The 17641-nt window shown below is 49.9% G+C and overlaps 1 protein-coding gene across 7 annotated transcripts in view; it reads left to right on the top strand.

Moving 5' to 3' along the window:
- The window catches only part of ATP6V1C2 (ATPase H+ transporting V1 subunit C2), a 52571-nt gene that overhangs the window by 11059 nt on the left and 23871 nt on the right, over nucleotides 1-17641 (top strand). For 4 of the 7 annotated variants that reach the window (XM_042933680.1, XM_042933676.1, XM_042933678.1 and 1 more), the window contains exons 4-5: nucleotides 16254-16339; nucleotides 17236-17265. In XM_042933680.1, coding sequence (XP_042789614.1) covers nucleotides 16254-16339; nucleotides 17236-17265 — 116 coding nt within the window. The remainder of the gene's footprint in view (nucleotides 1-16253; nucleotides 16340-17235; nucleotides 17266-17641) is intronic. The other 3 variants (XM_042933681.1, XM_042933679.1, XM_042933675.1) reach the window with 1 other exon arrangement.

The following is a 17641-nucleotide window of genomic DNA, read 5'->3' as shown; positions in this document are numbered from 1 at the left end:
ATTTCAAAGACTTAGTACCAAAAAAAAAAAAAGGAAAATCTCAATAAACATTTTATGCTGGTTACCTGTTGAAACAACCATGTTTGGGATAGCGGGTTCCATAAAATACATTATTAAAATTAGTTTCACTGTTATTTTTTTAACACGGCTACTAGAAAATTTAAAAGTTTTTTTTTTTTTCAACGTTTTTTATTTATTTTTGGGACAGAGAGAGACAGAGCATGAACGGGGGAGGGGCAGAGAGAGAGGGAGACACAGAATTGGAAACAGGCTCCAGGCTCCGAGCAGTCAGCCCAGAGCCTGACGCGGGGCTCGAACTCACGGACCGCGAGATCGTGACCTGGCTGAAGTCGGACGCTTAACCGACTGCGCCACCCAGGCGCCCCATAGAAAATTTTAAATTACATATGTGGCTCCATTATATTTCTATTAGACAGCATTGGGCTAGAATTCTAGACAGTGCTTCTCAAACAGACAGGTGAATGCCCTGGGGATCTTGGGAAAATGCAGATTCTGACTCAGTGGGTCTGGGCTGAGCCTGGGATTCAGCATTTCTTTCTTTCTTGCTTTCTTGCTTTCTATGTTTATTTATTTTTCAGAGAGAGAGAGAGAGAGAGACAGAGTACAAGCAGAGGGGTGCAGAGAGAGGGAGACACAGACTCCTAAGCAGTCTCCAGGCTCCGAGCTGTCAGCACAGAGCCCAACACAGGGATCGAACTCACGAACCATGAGATCATGACCCGAGCTGAAGTCGGATGCTTAACCGACTGAGCCGCCCAGGCGCCCCTGGGATTCAACGTTTCTTACAAGCTCTGCAGTCATACTGTGCTGCTGGGTTGCAGACCACGCTTGGCACGTCACTTCCAGACACTTAAATCAGTGGCTCTTAAACTGCTGGGTGCATCAGACTCATCTGGAAGGTTTGCTAAGAAATAGATTCCTGGGGGCGCCTGGGCGGCTCGGTCAGTTAAGCATTCGACTTCAGCTGTAGTCATGACCTCACGGTTTGTGGGTTCAAGCCCTGCATCGGGCTCTGGGCTGACAGCTCAGAGCCTGGAGCCTGCTTCAGATTCTGTGTCTCCCTCTCTCTCTGCCCCTCCCCACTTGCAGTCTGCCTCTCTCTCTGTCAGAAATAAACATTAAAAAGAAAGGAAGGAAGGAAGGAAGGAAAGAAGGAAGGAAGGAAGGAAGGAAGGAAGGAAGGAAGAAAGAAATAGATTACTGACTCCTCCAGAATTTCTGAGTCAGTAGGTCTGGGTGGGGCCCGAAAATCTGCATTTTCAGTGTGAAGTCAGTGCTGTTTCCATCTTCGGACATTCGAAGGGCTCTTGTGACCTCCTATCTTGCTGCTTTTTCTGAGCGTTCCACGGTTGCCTGGTTCTCTTGTTCTCATTGTATCGAGAGCACTGGGCTGAGCCTGGGATTCAGGCTCAACATACGTGTGTGTAGAAACGACAGTCATCAATGATTTTCATACCTGCTGTGTCCACGTGTTCATACAGGGCGCGGTTTGCCGTTCTTGCCGGATGCCAAAAAGCTCTGACACTGGGGCCTCCGCCGAGGGCTGCACTTGATGTCCTGTGTGCCTCTGTTTGTGTTGTTTTCGGTCTTGAGTTCTCCACCACCCTGTTCTGGCAGGTGCCGTTCACGGATCGCTCGCTGGGTGCCAGGGACCGTATCGGGCACTGCTCAGTTCTCTATTTCTTATGAAATCTTCGCCACAGCCCTGCGGACGGCGTGACTATCCTCCCGTTATAGACGAGAATATTGACCCGCACGGAGTGGAGTTGTGTGTGCAACGTCACGTGGCTGATGAGTGTCAGGCTTGAGCCCCGTGCACCTGCTTCTCTGCCTGCCCCAGCCAGAGGCTTTGGCACATGGCTCGGTTAGCTTCCCCCCTGCCTGCCCTGCCTTTATCCCTTCTTCGGGGGCCCTGCTGTGGCGATCTCTGCTTTGCCTGAGGTGGCCCAGTACCTGACAGTCCCCACCCCCACCCCCCAGCTCCTGGGAGCTCTCACCAAACCAGAAGTCCGGCCAGCAGGGAAGGAAGGAATGCCGGCTGGCCGCTTTGTGTGCAGCAGGCCTGGGGTCAGGGTCAGCCTGAGGCAACATTGTGAAATCCACAAAATAATCCTTTGGAGGCTAACTTCAGTGGAAGGCGCTTACTTGCATCTCGGATCTCTCCCGATCCTGGGACCCTAGGGCTCCACTGTCCTCCGGACCTCAGCCCAACCACGTTCACCCTGTGCTCTGAGTTGGCTCGTCACACCTTACGTGGATGGCAGCCACTTATACTCCCCTGATATTCAGGGGCTGGAGGGGCAAGTTAAAAACAATATTTTTTAACACTTACTCATTTTTGAGAGACAGAGAGCGCAAGGTGGGGTGGGGCAGAGAGAGAGGGAGACACAGAATCCGAAGCAGGCTCCAGGCTCCGCGCTGTCAGCACAGAGCCCGACGCGGGCCTCGAACTCGTAAACCTTGAGATCGTGACCTGAGCTGAAGCCGGACGCTCAACCGACTGAGCCACCCAGGGCTCCAACCCTGTTCAATCTTAACGCATTTCTAGGAAGTTGATCTCAAGACCAGGGACTCTAAATGGAGATTAGAAAGTTTATAATAAAAATTTTTTTTTCTGAGCAGGTAGGTAATACATTCACATGCATCAAAGATAAAAACAATGAGAAGTCTCCCTTGCACTCTCCCCCTGGGTGACCCCTTCCCTGGCCTCTGCTGAAGAAAGCCAGTCTTATGAGTGGCTTCAATACATTTTCAGTGCTTCCTAATGCAAACGCAAGAAAATTCCAGTATATATCTGTATTGTTTCCCTTTTTAAAGTAGTTCTCCACATACGCTGGGGTGTATCTTGCTGATTTCTCACTTAGCATTATATGCTGGGAGATTTCTCCTGTTGGTCCATAAAGAGCTTTCTCTCTTTTTAAGCTAGCCAGCGTTCCACATGGGGACGGTCCCATAGTTTATTGACCAGCCCCAAGGTGGGCACTGGCTTATTTACTCTGAAGGGGAAGGGGGCTCTTGGCAACGGTGCCTCGGGATATAATCTTGCACCTTTACCATTACTCTGCATGGGAGAGAGTGTGCGTGTATCTGCAGGACGAATTCTCAGAGGCAGACTGCTGGGTCTGAGGGTCCTATGCTTTTGTAATTTTGACAGATGTTGCCAGATGTCTCTGGGTTGACCCTTTTGCCTTTCCACCCGCAATGAAGGACAGTCCGCATCTCCCTAACCCGTTCTCATAAAGCGTGTTGTCAAATGTTGGGTTTTTATGAACTTGACAGCTCAGTAACGCTGCCTGGGTATAGTAGCTTTTTTTTTTTTTTTTTTTTTTTTTTTTTTTTTTTTTTTTAATGGCTCTATGTAGACAAAGGATAAGCCATAGATAGCAAGTTTTCGAAGTGGACAATTTGATGAGTTTTGAGACACACACATCTGTGAAGCCACCGCCACAGTCAAGATAATGAACATATCCTTCCCCCGCAAAGTTTCTTTGTGCCTCTCTGTGATCAGTTTCCTTCTCAGCAGTTTGAACGCTGATACGCTTTCTGTCCCTATAAGACTGTTGGCGTCTTGTAGAACATTTGTATGAAAAGAATGAGAGGGTGTGTACTCTTCTTTTTTTGGTCTGGGTTTTCCATGCCACATCATTATTTGAGATTTATTCATGTTGTCGTGTGTCTATTAATAGTCATTTTTTAACTGCTGAGTAATATTCCATTTTATGGGTAAGCCCCAATTTCTTTATCCATTTACCTGGTGGGGGACACTTAGATGCCTTCCAGTTTGGGACTATTAAAAAGAAAGCTGTCATGAACATTCATGTAAAATCTTTGCGTTGGCCTTTGTTTTTAATTTCTCTTAGGTAAATACCTACCCGTTGAGGCAGCTGGGGTCCTGGGTACACAGAGTGTGGGTACACACATCCCCTTTGACCCTCAAACCTTTGGATTGCTTCCTGGCCCTGTGGGATGGATGTGGCTTGGAGGAAGGTCACCTGGGGACCTTCTAAAGCCTGGGGTCCCCTGTGGTCCCAGGACATGGCCCCCTTGTCATGGGCTAAGCTTACTATTTCAGTTGCATTGAGTACTTAGAATTTTGTGGACATGGGGAATACTAAGTTGTTGTTGTTGTTGTTTAAGGAAATGGCCATTCTTTGAAAAGATCACATTCTGGGAGAAGAGGTAGATGACTGTAGAGATCATTTCAATCCCGTGTGACACGTGGACAAAGCAAAAATGGGGGAGGACCATGATGGCTCTGAGGAGCACCGGTCCAACATCCTGCTTCACATCTTAAGGCGAATGCCAGCATTTGCTGGGCATCTGTGCGTTTTCCAGGAACCACTGTATTTTCCTTGGAGCTGGTGGTCGTCCAATTCGTAATTTTTCAGAGCTCTCTTTGTTTTGACGGAGCACCCAGATGAGGAAACCAACACTTCTGACGGTATGATAACTGCTGTGGTGGAGGGCAGTTTCTAGGGAGCCCCATGGGGGCAGCAACTATGGTCGCTTTGTTCACTAGCACTCCCGCATAATATTGCCTGGGACATAATGGACCGTGTGTTTCTGTTGAGGGCAAGAAGCAGCATGTACTGGGTGGGGGCGTTATCCGATGCTCTCTTGTGTTTGTTAGGGGTGGACTTGCCACAAGGAGGGGCACTTGGGCTGTTGTCACAAAGGGTGAACAGCATCCAGGTGGTTCAAGATATTCCAGGTGCCTGCAGAGGAGGCTGGCACGGGACGGGCAGTGGTGAGTGGGTGGGGAAGGAGAAGACCAGACAGGCAGGAGCGTTCTTTGTAAACTCTGCTCAGAAGCTCGAACATCAATATTTGAACTTGGAAAACCGCGGCCGTAGTTGAAATGGCCCAATGGCACGCTAAGCTGTATATTTTTAGAGATCCCTCTGGTTGCCGTTGGCAGGATAGAACGGGGGGGGGGGGGGGGGGGTCCAGACTGAGCGAGGCAAGACAACCAGAGAGGAAGCCATTGAAGGAAAGTTGGAGAAGGATGACGTGGCCCGCCTCGGACAGTGACCCAGGACAGGGCTCAGGCAGGTTTGTGGGAACCATAAAATTATAGCGGTGATGGAAAAGGAAGGAGCAGAGCCAAGGAGCTTAGGAGAAGGTGGTGACATCCAGCCTAAAGGGCCAAATCCGTCCTTGACATTCTCCTCCAGACTGGGTCTTCACCCTCAAAGCCAAGAGAAAGGCTGGGGCGTGTTCTGAAAAATTAAGATATAATTCACACACCGGAATATTCACCCCTTCGATGTGCGCTAGTCATTGGTCTCTGGTGTATTTCCAAAGTAATGCAGCCGTCACCACCATCTGGTTGCAGAACCTTCTCATCATCTCAGAAGGAAGCCCTGTGCCTATTCGCCACCACCCCCTCCCTCCTCCATCCCCCCAAACCACTTGCTGTATGGATTTGCCTGTTTGGGGCATTTCATGCAAATAGAAAGCCTGGGTGTTTTCAGATAAACCAAGAGAAGTAACACCTTCCCTGCCGATTTACCATGACATGTGTGTTGACGGGCCCTAGAAGGTGATTGATCGTGAGGGGAGTCCCGTCGTCAGAGTGGCTGGGAGGCCCCCACTCTGTGGCCTTGAGAAAATGTTTGCCTGAACATTTGCAAACAATGTTTGCTTTCTTTTCATTAAAAAAAAAAATTATCGCAGTGCAAAGAGACAAGGAATTTAAATGAGAAGAGGGTTTGTTTGTTTGGTTTTTAACATTTATTTATTATTGAGAGACAGAGAGAGACAGAGCGTGAGCAGGGGAGGGGCAGAGAGAGGGGAGACACAGAATCCGAAGCAGGCTCCGGGCTCTGAGCGGTCAGCACAGAGCCTGATGTGGGGCTTGAACCCATGAACTGTGAGATCACAACCTGAGCCGAAGTCGGACGCTTAACCGACTGAGCCACCCAGGCGCCCCCAAGAAGAGGTTTTATGAAAGAACATTGTTATTAACACTTTCTGGGGCGCCTGGGTGGCTCAGTCGATTAAGCGTCCGACTTCAGCTCGGGTCACGATCTCGCGGTCCGTGAGTTCGAGCCCCGCGTCGGGCTCTGGGCTGATGGCTCAGAGCCTGGAGCCTGCTTCCGATTCTGTGTCTCCCTCTCTCTCTGCCCCTCCCCCGTTCATGCTCTGTCTCTCTCTCTGTCTCAAAAATAAATAAAACGTTTAAAAAAAAAAATTTAAATCCACTTTCTTAGTGTAAACCTGAGGTCTTATTTTTACCCCGGTCGGCTACCTCCGGGCTGTGTGACCTCAAATAAGTCCCCATCTCTCCTGGGTCTCTGAAGGCCCTTCCATCCGGGGCCCCACACGATGGTAAACTAACCATTTAGTTACCGTTGTGGGCAGACCATATTCTCGTCACCCTACCTAGGCGTGACTCTATTGTCAAGGATTTTTAATGGAGGGACGGCTTCTTTAAGTTTTTCTTTTTCGTGGTAGTAAAACACTTACTTCATTCTATTCTCATAACACCCTGATTAACATCATCACGTACATCTTCAGCCACATTTTTGGCTGCCTCCTACAGCGGCATTTCCAAAAGTGGAATTACCGGGTCAAAGGATATAGGCATATTTAAAGCGGTTTGTACATATGGCTAAATTGTTCTCCAATGAGGTTGCCAGGAAGTCCTGTTTCATCATACCCTTGTTAGTTTACTGCCTCGAAACAGTCCTGTCGTTTACCTGGCGAAATGAAAATGAGGTGTGATTGTTTTAATGCGTATTTCTCGGTAACCCGCAAGAGGAAGCATATTTTCAGGTGCGCGTCAGCCACTGGGTTTTGTGATTTGCGGGCTCTGGCCTTTGTGCCTTCGTCCTCTGGGGCGGGCCGCAGGTTGGACCGCTCTGGGGCGGCTGTTCACACTGTGGGCGCTGGGCCCAGCCCCGTGGGGGTGGGACCCCTGCAGTTGGGCACGGTGCCTGGGCTGCTGGGTGGACTGACTTTCTGGAAAATGCTCCAGACCTTGAACAAATCCCAGTCTCTCTTCTAAGCCAGGCGCTTGGGGGACTGCCTGGTTACCCCTCAAAGGCTGTGGGACCCCGGAGCATTTCAGTAACCCTTCAGAACAAGGGGCCTTCCTTGGCCATGGCCCCTTAGGGAGCAAATTTTCTCTGAGGGTAGACTGGTTTTTGAAGAGAACCAAGGATCATCAACGACCGTGTGGGTAAATCCATCTGCGTAATGCCAACTTGGCCAAAGCAAATTCCGTTTGGAACGATGGCGAATCTTGCTGAATGGCTTTACAAACGGTGCACAGAGGGGATCCCTCTAAGGATGGAGAGTATCGGTCCCTTATTGCAACTCCCAGTTTCTAAGAAGCAAGGTCAGAATTCAAAGCATCGTATCTCTGTGGCCAGAGCCCTCCAGAGCCCCGAGTGGGAAACCTTCTCAGAGGCCTCATTGGATCTTTATATTTATTAAAAGAAAGTCACAGAATCACAGTCCAGTCACTTGTTCCTGATCGTTGCTGCGAGGCATGTTGATTTCATTGTCCTGTGGCCACCGAGGAGGAAGCAGAGACAAAGGAGTGGGGTGAGGTGCCCAGGGGCTCTGTGAGTCACCAGCTGTGCGGAAGCTTGTGGGCCTCACTTCTCAGGGCTTCTGTGTGGCTGCAAAGGGAGGCTGGACCTATCAGAGCCCCCCCCCCCGCCTCCTCCTCTGAGGGGTGTGCTTGGGGTTTTGATTATCCAGAGAGGGACACATTAGCCGCTGGTGCGCTGAGAGCAGTTCTTGCCGTGGACAGAGGCTTGCGGTAGGGGCGGGGTAGGGGGGCGGTACTAGCTGATGTCAAGGCCACCAGCAGAGGGCTCTTGGGCAAGTGTCTTCGTCTCTCTGAACCTCAGTTTCCTGAGCTCACCATGGCCTCGCCTCCTCTGTCATTGGTTTATGGAGACATACATGTACACAAAGTGCCTGAGGCCCGAGGACAGCTCACTAGAGACAAGTTATTGCTACTCTTGCTTCAAAACCCTATGCAAACTCCCTCCGACCCTCCCAGTCACCTGTTGGCCCTCAACGCCCAGGCTTGGAGTAATTCTGAAAACCACACCAACCTCAGTCTGCTTTTGCCTGAATTATCCAGAAAACCCGGGGAAGGGGGGAAAGCCCTCAGTTCTGGGCCCACAGGGCCTCGGAACCTGATAACCACACTCCGCAGCGAACTGGGTGGGTGAGACTCAGCCTGTCTTCCCACAAGGCCAGGGGTGGGGCAGGTGGGCGCCGACCTCCGGCCGAAGGGGGGCGCCATGATGAAAGCTGGGCCCACAGGGGCGCTCTGGAAGGAGGAAACACATGAAGCTTTGCTGTGCGTGGTTGCAGTGGGGCTACCCTTTAGGAAGATTGTCCCCTGTGCTTGGGTCCTGGGCCAGGGGCACTCCGGTGAGTGGAGATTAGTCCTCTCCTGTGTGTCCGTTGTCCATCCAAGGAGGGTCTGGAAGGGCCCTGGGGCCCTTCATGACAGCCGGTCGGGTGAGCGTGGGATTTCGGGAGGAGGAGAGGAGGGAGACAGAGATCTCAGGGGTCTTTGTCCTACTGTGCTCTCAGCGCTTGAGTTATCCTGGGTCCCAAGGGCCGGAGGGAACAGCCCCCTTGGATCTCGGGGTCCGGAAATCAGCAGCGCTGAGAGGTGCCACACAGTGTTCTCAGAAAGAAAGAGCATTTTCATTGCACACCGGGCCCAGGCAGCCCTTCTTTCCCGACCTCTTCCCGCCCCTCCCCTGGGGTTCTAGCATCTGGATTCTGCCTGCCCAGCTCCTGAAGGGACCCCCCCGCCTCGCCCCGTCAGTTCCCTACCTGCCCTGCCTCACACCTGGGTGATGCCCCCACCTCCCCGTCCCCATCTTTCTCACTTTCTCCCCTTGGCTCCCCATTTGACTGGCAAGGTTAATTTGAAAGAAATCTTAACCAGCTGAGCCCAGGCAGCATGCCCTTGAATTTAATACTTCATTTACTCATTGCTTTGTTCATTTGCACTACCATAATTCTTGCTTTATTATTAATACATGGCTGGTAGTTTTAAAATCCGGATCCCACCTCTGCAGTTCTATTCCGTAAGAGAAACCATTTCAACAATATAGTGTCAATCTTTATGGACTTTTCCATGCATAATACAAGCGTGTAGTTTTATGGCTTTTGTTTTTGTTTTTACAAAAATGGGACCATACCTATAGGTATTATTTATTATTCTTTTTCCCCTTAAAAAATGTTTTTTTTTAAATGTTTATTTATTTTTGAGAGAGAGAGAGAGAGAGCAAGAGTGGGCAAGGGGCAGGGGGGAGGGTGGCGGAGAGAGAGGGAGACACAGAATCCGAAGCGGGCTCCAGGCTCTGAACTGTCAGCACAGAGCCCAACGTGGGGCTCGAACTCACGAACCACGAGATCATGACCTGAGTCGAAGTTGGATGCTCAACCGACTGAGCCACCCAGGCACCCCGCTTCCTCCTTCCTTTTTAGAGACTTCTTGGTGATCCATTTTTATCACCTGGGTCCCTTGCTGGTACCATAGAGATGTTTTTTGCATCTCTGTGTAGATGGTTTTGTGCACAGGAGCAAGATTATCAGAAGAACCAATCCCCGGAAGTGAAATTGCTGGGCAAAAGTATCTTATGTGTTAAAAACTTTTGATGGCTGTTCTGAAAGTACTCTGTAACTAGGCTGTACCGATTAACACCTTGTATCCACAGGGCATTGGTATTCCTGTTTCCCAGAGTACTTGCCAGTGCTGAAATCATAAATCCTTTCAATATGCCACTATGATAAGTGAAAAATATTTCACAGCGAGTGAGGTTGAGCTTTTATTCTAAATGTTTTTGAGCCATTTTTTGTTCCCTCCATGCCATTAGTGCTGATTAGTGATATTTTGAGTTAATTTTTATATATGGTGTGAGGTAAGGGTCCAAGTCTTTGTCCTGTTTTGAGTTAATTTTTATATATGGTGTGAGGTAGGGGTCCAAGTCTTTGTTCTGTTTTGAGTTAATTTGTATATATGGTGTGAGATAGGGCTCCAACTTCAGTCTTTGATGTGTGGATCTCCAGCTTCCCCAGCACTCTGTGTTGAAACAGCTGTCTTTTCCCCCATTGAATGGTGTTGACGTCTTTGTCAAAAATCATTTGAGGATGTATCTGAGGGTTTATTTCTGGGGTCTCTGTTGTATTCCATTGGTCTGTTTGTCTGTCTTATGCCAGTACCACACTGTTTTCACTACTGTAGGTTTGTTGTGAGTTTTGTAATCAGGAAGTATAAGTCCTTCAGCTTTGTTCTTATTTTTTCAAATGTTCTCCCACCCCTTTCTCTCTCTCCTTCTTTTGGGACTCCCACAATGCATATATTGGCTGCTGGATGGGGCCCACAGGTTCCTTAACCTCTGTTTACTTTTCTTCAATCTTTGGTCTTTCTATTCCTCAGACTTGATACTCTCTGTATCCTGTCTTCTCGTTTGATGAGTCTTTCTGCTTGAATCTGCCTGGGAGTCCCTCTAGTGGATTTTTCATTTCAGGTACTGTATTTTTCAGCTCTAGAATTTTTTTTTTTTTTTTTTTTGGTGCTTTTCTTTGTTATTTTGGATTTTCTGTCTCTTTATGGATATTTCTGTTTTGCTCATAGCTTGCTTCCTTAAGGTTCATCTCATCATCTTTTAGTTCTTTGAGCATCTTTGAAACAGTTGCTTTAAAGTCGTTGTCTGGTAGATCTGCCATCATGTTACATTCCTTCATTTCTTTCCTCTGAATGAGCAGTACTTTCCTGCTTCTTTGAATGCCCTGTGATTTTTTTTCTTGAACACTGGACATTTGAGTCTAATGATGTGGTAACTCTGGAAATCATATCCTCCTCCCTCCCTGGATTTGCTGTTTTTTGTTATTAGTTTTGCTTATGTTTATTTAAAGTTTTTTTTTTTTTTTAACATTTATTCATTTTTTGAGAGACAGAGAGAGACAGTGTGAGCGGGGGAAAGACAGAGACAGAGGGAGACACAGAACCCAAAGCAGGCTCCAGGCTCTGAGCTGTCAGCACAGAGCCCGACGCAGGGCTCGAACTCACGAACCGTGAGATCGTGCCCTGAGCCGAAGTCGGACGCTTAACCAACTGAGCCACCCAGGCGCCCTGCTTGTGTTTATTTTAAATTGTGGTCTTTGTGCCAAGGATCAGCCTGACGTGTAAAGATACAGTCGCCACAGGTGTTTTCTGAGCCCTTCCCTGGATTTGAACACTCATTTTCTAATGTTTCCCGTGTACACGGTTGTTTTTGAATGTCCTAGTCTTCGTGTCTGACTGCCACATGAGAAAAAGGAAAATGAAGGGAAGAGAAGCTCTTTAAACCCCTTGGAGGTCTCTGTAGCTGAAGGGGGAGGAGCTTGCACAGTGCGGGGAGGTACAACAACAGTGATCACCCCCTGTTTGTACCTGTGTGATCACAAGCAGCGATCGGAGCACAGATCCTCAGTGTCTTGAGGACAGGGTCGCTTATGGCCACCCTGGCTCCCATAGACTGTGAACAAGTCATTCCAGGAACACACAGGTGCCTGCCATGTGGCTGGGGGATGGGAAGGGGGTCGCTGCCACTGTGCTGAGAGCGGAAACTGATGAGCAAGTTAACCACAATTTAAGGTCTCGGCCTTCCGTAGACTCCAGACTCCCAAATGGTTACATCACAGAGACAGACACCGAGGTACCCAACACCCCAATCAAGATGACACGGTGTTTGCAGTTTGCTTTTTTTTTTTTTTAAATGTTTATTTATTATTGAGAGACAGAGACAGAGCATGAACATGGGAGGCACAGAGAGAGAGGAGGAGACACAGAATCCGAAGCAGGATCCAGGTTCTGAACTGTCAGCACAGGCCCCGACGTGGGGCCTGAACTCACAAACCGTGAGATCGTGACCTGAGCCAAAGTCCAACACTTAACCGGCTCAGCCACACAGGCGCCCCAGCAGTTTGCTTTTTTGATTAAAAATACGATCTGTACATCTTCCCTTTTGGATTAGTGCACATTTTTGTCAGGTCCTCTAGAGGAGAGCTCCAGAGCGTGGTATAAGCTAGCAATGAGGAGCATGGACTCTGGAGTCGTGTAGATTTGGGATCGGTTTCTGCTTGGACACCTGTCACCCTGCGTAGGGCCCCTTTCAGCCACGTAAGTCTTCACGTCTTCACCTTCGAAGTGAGGATGTTACCTGACTCAAAGCACTGTCTCAGCAGCTGAGTTCCTGAGATCCTTAAGAGGTCTTACAAGTCGGTTTTTTTTTTTAAAAAAGGGGAACAAGGCAGCAGAAAAACCGGCAAAGGGCTTGGGTGGGCCGGCCACAGAAGAAACCAGGCCGTTTGTAGAGTCCGTGAATCTCTGCAAAGACAGCCAGCCTCACTCATGATCAAAGAGACGCACGTCACGGCAACCATGAGATAAAAATTTTCAGCTATCAGATTGGCAGAGATTGAACGCTCATGATGCCTAACGTTGGTGAAGGTTCAGGGAAGCGGGCACTCTTGTCCATCGCTGGTGGGAGCGTAGACTGCCTCTGTCTGTCTGGAGAGTGGCTTGGCCTGTTTGTTAAAATTGTAAACGTCCGTACCCTTTATGACAGGAGTTTTTCTGTAACAACTTATTCCGCCTACACAAGCGTGCGAGACGTGTGTGTCGTGGCGACATGCGATCACAGGGAACCGACCCCCGTGTCCAGAAGAAGTAGTTGTGATACAGTCACGCAGCGAAATGCCACGCAAGAGACATCAGGAACGGGAAGCTCTGGTCCTGAAAACGTGTTCGCAGTGGACTGGAGCGTCGCCAAAGCGAGACATCACGCAGACTCTCAGGCTCCTTCCAAGAAGACAAGCGCTCTGATTCCGTAATGCGACGGTTTCCTGGTGACTGTAGTTAATCGTCACAGCTAAGCCGGGGCCCTTTTTGTTATGTGCCGTAAGTGATCTTTCCAGCAGCTGGGCTTTACCGGACCACGTTATTCTGAGATGTTCCGTGGTCGTGTACCCGCCCGAGGGCAGGCGTGTGGCCATCCTGGTTATTGTTAAAAGCTTCACACAGGCTAGAATCGGGAGCAGGCAAAACGCCATCACCGAAATGGTGAGTGAGTTCTCTTTTTAGGTTGACCTGGAAGGAAGGGTGCGTGTTACTTAGGCGCTGAGGAGGGCTGGACCTCTTTTCATAGATTCGTGGACTCTACAAATGGCCTGTTTTTGTCTTCTGGGAATAGCGTGTTCATGCCCTTTGCTGGTTTTTGGGGTTTTTTTTGTTTTTTTTTTTTTTGCTGGTCGGTTCCTCTTTTTAAAAAGAGTTCGTTTATTCACCCAACAAACATTTCCTGAGCAGCGGCATTGTGGTCGGGGTGACTGATAATTACTTCAAAGCATCACAGAGGAGCTGTTGACGGCATTAGGATAGAAGCTTCCAGGGAGCAGGGACTCTGTTTGGTCCATGGCGTTATGAAAGTGCTGGGCACACAGTTGCTTAATGTATGGAATTTGCCACATGAATGCGCAAACAGATGAATGAACGTGTCGAGCCAGTCTCTACAGATAACGGAAAGACACTCACATTAGGAGAATTTGAGGAGAGCCCATTGGTAAAGGGACAGACACTTGTGTGGGGGCTGTAGGTGACCCACAAGGGACGGTGTACGAAGCCAGGCAGATGGGGAGGCATTGTCACAGCCGTAGGCTGCAGGGGAAGGGAGGGGAGAGGTTTCTGACCCTGTCCCCCGCCCACCCTGATGTCCCCACGAGCCGGGGGGGTGGCAGAGAGCCCGGAGGCGGTCCACCAGGCTGCTTCGAACACAACTGGAGACGTTTGCCACAAACTCCCCGCGCCTGGAACATCACGTGCGTTGCATCAGACTCCACAAATAGCCCCGTGAGAGGCACAGCATCATCTGCACTTTACGGCCGAGGGAACAGATTCGTTGGGTAACGACGCATTGGCAGAAGAATTCTCATCAGTTATGATCAGTAAGAGGCGAGCTACGATTCTAGGAAATTCCCAACACGTTCGTAAAGACTTGAGCCCAGGATGGGTCTCGGGGACTGTAGAGACGGCCGCGTGGCCGGGTGGCTGAGAGCCTGGGAGTCCTCAGCCGGACTGGGCGGGTGGGGCCGATTTACTTCTCTGGGCCTCATCTGTAAAATGGGATAATGCCCGTCTCTAGAGTGTTTGCGGGCATCGAAGGAGATAATGATGAGAGAATGGGGTGCCCGGTAGACTCCACTAACTAGTCGGTGTTATGGACGGAAAACCTCAAGCCACATACACTGTAGAAGAGTTAAGGCTTTGGAAACCCACCGGAATGAAAGTGCGTGTTTCCTCTTGGGTGGAGGAAAACGGTCGTTCTTTTTTCTGATATTTTTTCCAATTTTGACCACGAATACATGTCACTCTGCTGGGAGACCAGCTTCCTCCCTCCCTCCCTCCCTCCCTCTCTTCTTTCCGCCCTCCCTCTCTTCATTTTATCCGGGGCCTCTCGGTGCCCTTCTGACTCAGTTTCCTGTGTTGGTCCCCAGCCCCCTGGCCTCATGCTCTGAGCGGCCAACACGGCCAGTGTCTGCAAGAGCAGAAGGGCCATGTTCCCCATCTGGAGTTCAGTGACCTGATCCACGCTGCCTGCAGACGCGGCCTCCCTCATGGGAGCCAAGGGAAGGTGTGGGCGGGGGGCGGGGGCGGGGGGCGCCTAAGGCAGATATTTGGGTCTTCAGGGCTTTTAGACTTGGGTCCTAGTTTGGCTTGCTTTCTGATCCGACTCCTCACCGCTCAGCCTCTAGGAGCAGACACTTGCTCCTAGATACGCGGTGTCTGATTAATATGTTGTATTAATATGTTGTTGCATTCATATGTGTGATAATCCTGCAAAATGGGCCGTACTCCGCATCCTCCAGATAAAAGGACTGAGGCACAAAGAGATGGAATAAATGAGGTCGAAATCACACGTTTGGGGGTGCCTGGCTGGCTCAGCCGGAAGACCGTGTGACTCTTGATCTCAGGGTCATGGGTTTGAGCCCCACCTTGGGTGTGGAGATTACTAAAAAGAAAAAGGAAAAAAAAAAAAACACCTACAAGGGGCACCTGGCTGGCTCAGTCGGTGGAGGATGCGACTCTTGATCTCAGGTCTGTGAGTTCGAGCCCCACGTTGGACATGAAGCCTACTTAAAAATTAAAAACAAAACAGGGGCCCCTGGGTGGCTTAGTCGGTTAAGCGTCTGGCTTCAGCTCAGGTCGTGATCTCACGGTTCGTGAGTTCGAGCCCCGCATTGGGCTCTCTGCTGTCCATGCAGAGCCCGCTTGGGATCCTCTGTCCCCTGCTCTCTGCCCCTCCCCCGCTTGCGTGCTCGCACTCTCTCAAAAATAAAATATTAAAAAAATTAAAACCAAAACAAAGAAACGAATGACACATTTGGTAATTGGCAGAGCCGTGGGAATTTGAGTCCTTCTGCCTTGAAATCCTGTACTTCCCTTTCTTTTCTCATACTTTGGTTTTGGTTGGAGAGAGGAGACCTTTTTTGTTTGGTTTATTCTTTCCTGGATCCTTAAATGTTACATCAGTTTCAGGTATACAACAGTGATTTTGACAACCTTATGCTCTGCCAGCCCACCGTCCTTTCTCATACTTTCTGAATCCTTTGGGATCCTTGCTGGAGACTTAAACAGTTTTGATTTTCTCATTATAAAAGCAATCCTGAACTATACTCAGTATTAATTCAGTTATCATTACGATGATCCGAATTATCATTACGGATTAGGATCGGAAATACGCAAAGTTAGAAGAACGCTTTCACATGGTCACAGCCACGCTGTCTGCATAAATTAGGACCTTGGGGCTTTTTTCCACGGAAGATTATAATACATGCCTTGTTCTACACGTTAGGAGTTCTTTGTAAACCTTATTTCCAACGGATGCCTAATAATCCCTCCATTGGATATACCATCATTTCCTCCAACAATCCCCCATTGTTGAATCTTCTCGTGGTTTCCGGTTCTCCACTGTCAGCAGCGGTGCTGGGGAAGGACATCTTTTTATTCAGAACGGTGTTTTGTTTTTTTTCTGGTTGTCCTATTTCCTTAAGCTACTTTCTCAGAAGTGGAAATACTGGTTCAAAGACTGTTCACATTTTAAGTGTCTGCCTACATATTGCCCCACGGTTCCCCAGAGGGCGGCACCCAGCGTGAGAATTCGGAGGGCACGTTCCTGGTCTAATGGTCTCTTGTTCTTTTCCCGAAGCCTCATAAAGAGGATGGCCCAGAGCGTGGTAGAAGTTATGGAAGACTCCAAGGGGAAGGTTCCGGAGAACCTCCTGGCCAACGGAGGTAGGTCGCTGGAATGTCCTTAGCCGGGGCTCTCCCAGCCGCTTCTAGCCCATCGGTGGCCCTGGCCGTGCTGAAATGTTACGAGCCCCCGCGGAGCGTCTGAGTTGACACGTCGGACAGGGCCGTGCTCGCTGTTTTGAGCCCAGCAGCACCACTGGTTTGAAGAGATGCCCCTGGGCACGTCTGTGGTCCAGCGGCGGCCTTTCTAAAGCCCCAGAACCTGGCGTTTCTTACCCTGTAGAAATCGGAAGGGAGAACGGGGTCGGTGGGGGCTAACGGTTGTTTGGCCTACCCGCCACGTCTATCAATTTGTGCTCTTATCCGGTGTGGAAAATTCCATCCGTTTCCCCCACCCCTCCCACCCCTGCCCCACCCATTTATCCCTGTCGCCACACTGGAAAATGCCTTGAGGGGCTGAGGAAAGCCTCCAACTTCAGTCTTCATTGTGCCCAGTAGCTACTCGAGAGAGACCAAAACTGCTCTGTGTCCTGTGTTCGCGTTTTGAACGTCCGTCTCCCCTGTGGTCCAGTAGAGACCTTCGGATTCCGGAGACATTCAGGCCCCTTCATCGTGTACCGACTGAGTGCACTTACAATGTGCACGACAGAAACTCTGAGGCTTTGGGAACTTTAGAACTCGGTGCTGAAACTCCGTGGAGGTCGTTAAACGTGTGGCTGTATGCGTGCACGGGTGCTGCACGTGTTATTCTGTAGTTAACACTTCTGTCACTCGTTACACATCAGTTCGTGTTCACTGTCCCCTCTTGGGAACCCCATAAAAGGCCGTGTTGTTTGCTTGCTTAACTGGACAAATGGGAACGCTCGTACTCCCCAACCTGAACTTGGCTTCGTGTGTTAACGCAGTGGAATAACCGCCCTCCCCTCGTTACGTTGCAGGTTTGAAGGAAAAACTGAAATGTTTAAAGAGTAGGTTATGCGTTGTTTGCCGTGAGTGTGCCTGGTGTGATGCCCGCATGCCCCCGGGAAGGTGGATTCTCCCCTGGTCGTAGGGGTGCGGTGATGGGGTCACGGGGGATTTCTCGAGGAACACCCTGGCACCTTGGTCACCGTATCCGTACGACCCATCGCCGGTTGCGTTCCTCTTCCCTCCCTCTCGTGCCTGCCCTGCCTTCCCGCCCGAGCACTGCATGCCTCCAGGGGTGGGGAGTGCCCTGGCTCTCGAGTTCAAGGCGGACTTCTGCATCTTTCGGCTCGTGGTCTTCTACTCGCTTGGATGTCTGTCCTCAGTGTCCCCTCTCCTGCCCGCCCTTGGAAGCCGGTTGCTTGGTGGACCCTGGCGGCT

The sequence above is a fragment of the Panthera leo genome, chromosome A3 (genome assembly GCF_018350215.1).
Source record: "Panthera leo isolate Ple1 chromosome A3, P.leo_Ple1_pat1.1, whole genome shotgun sequence".
Lineage (NCBI taxonomy): Eukaryota > Metazoa > Chordata > Mammalia > Carnivora > Felidae > Panthera > Panthera leo.
This window is presented reverse-complemented; position numbering and strand designations above follow the sequence as displayed.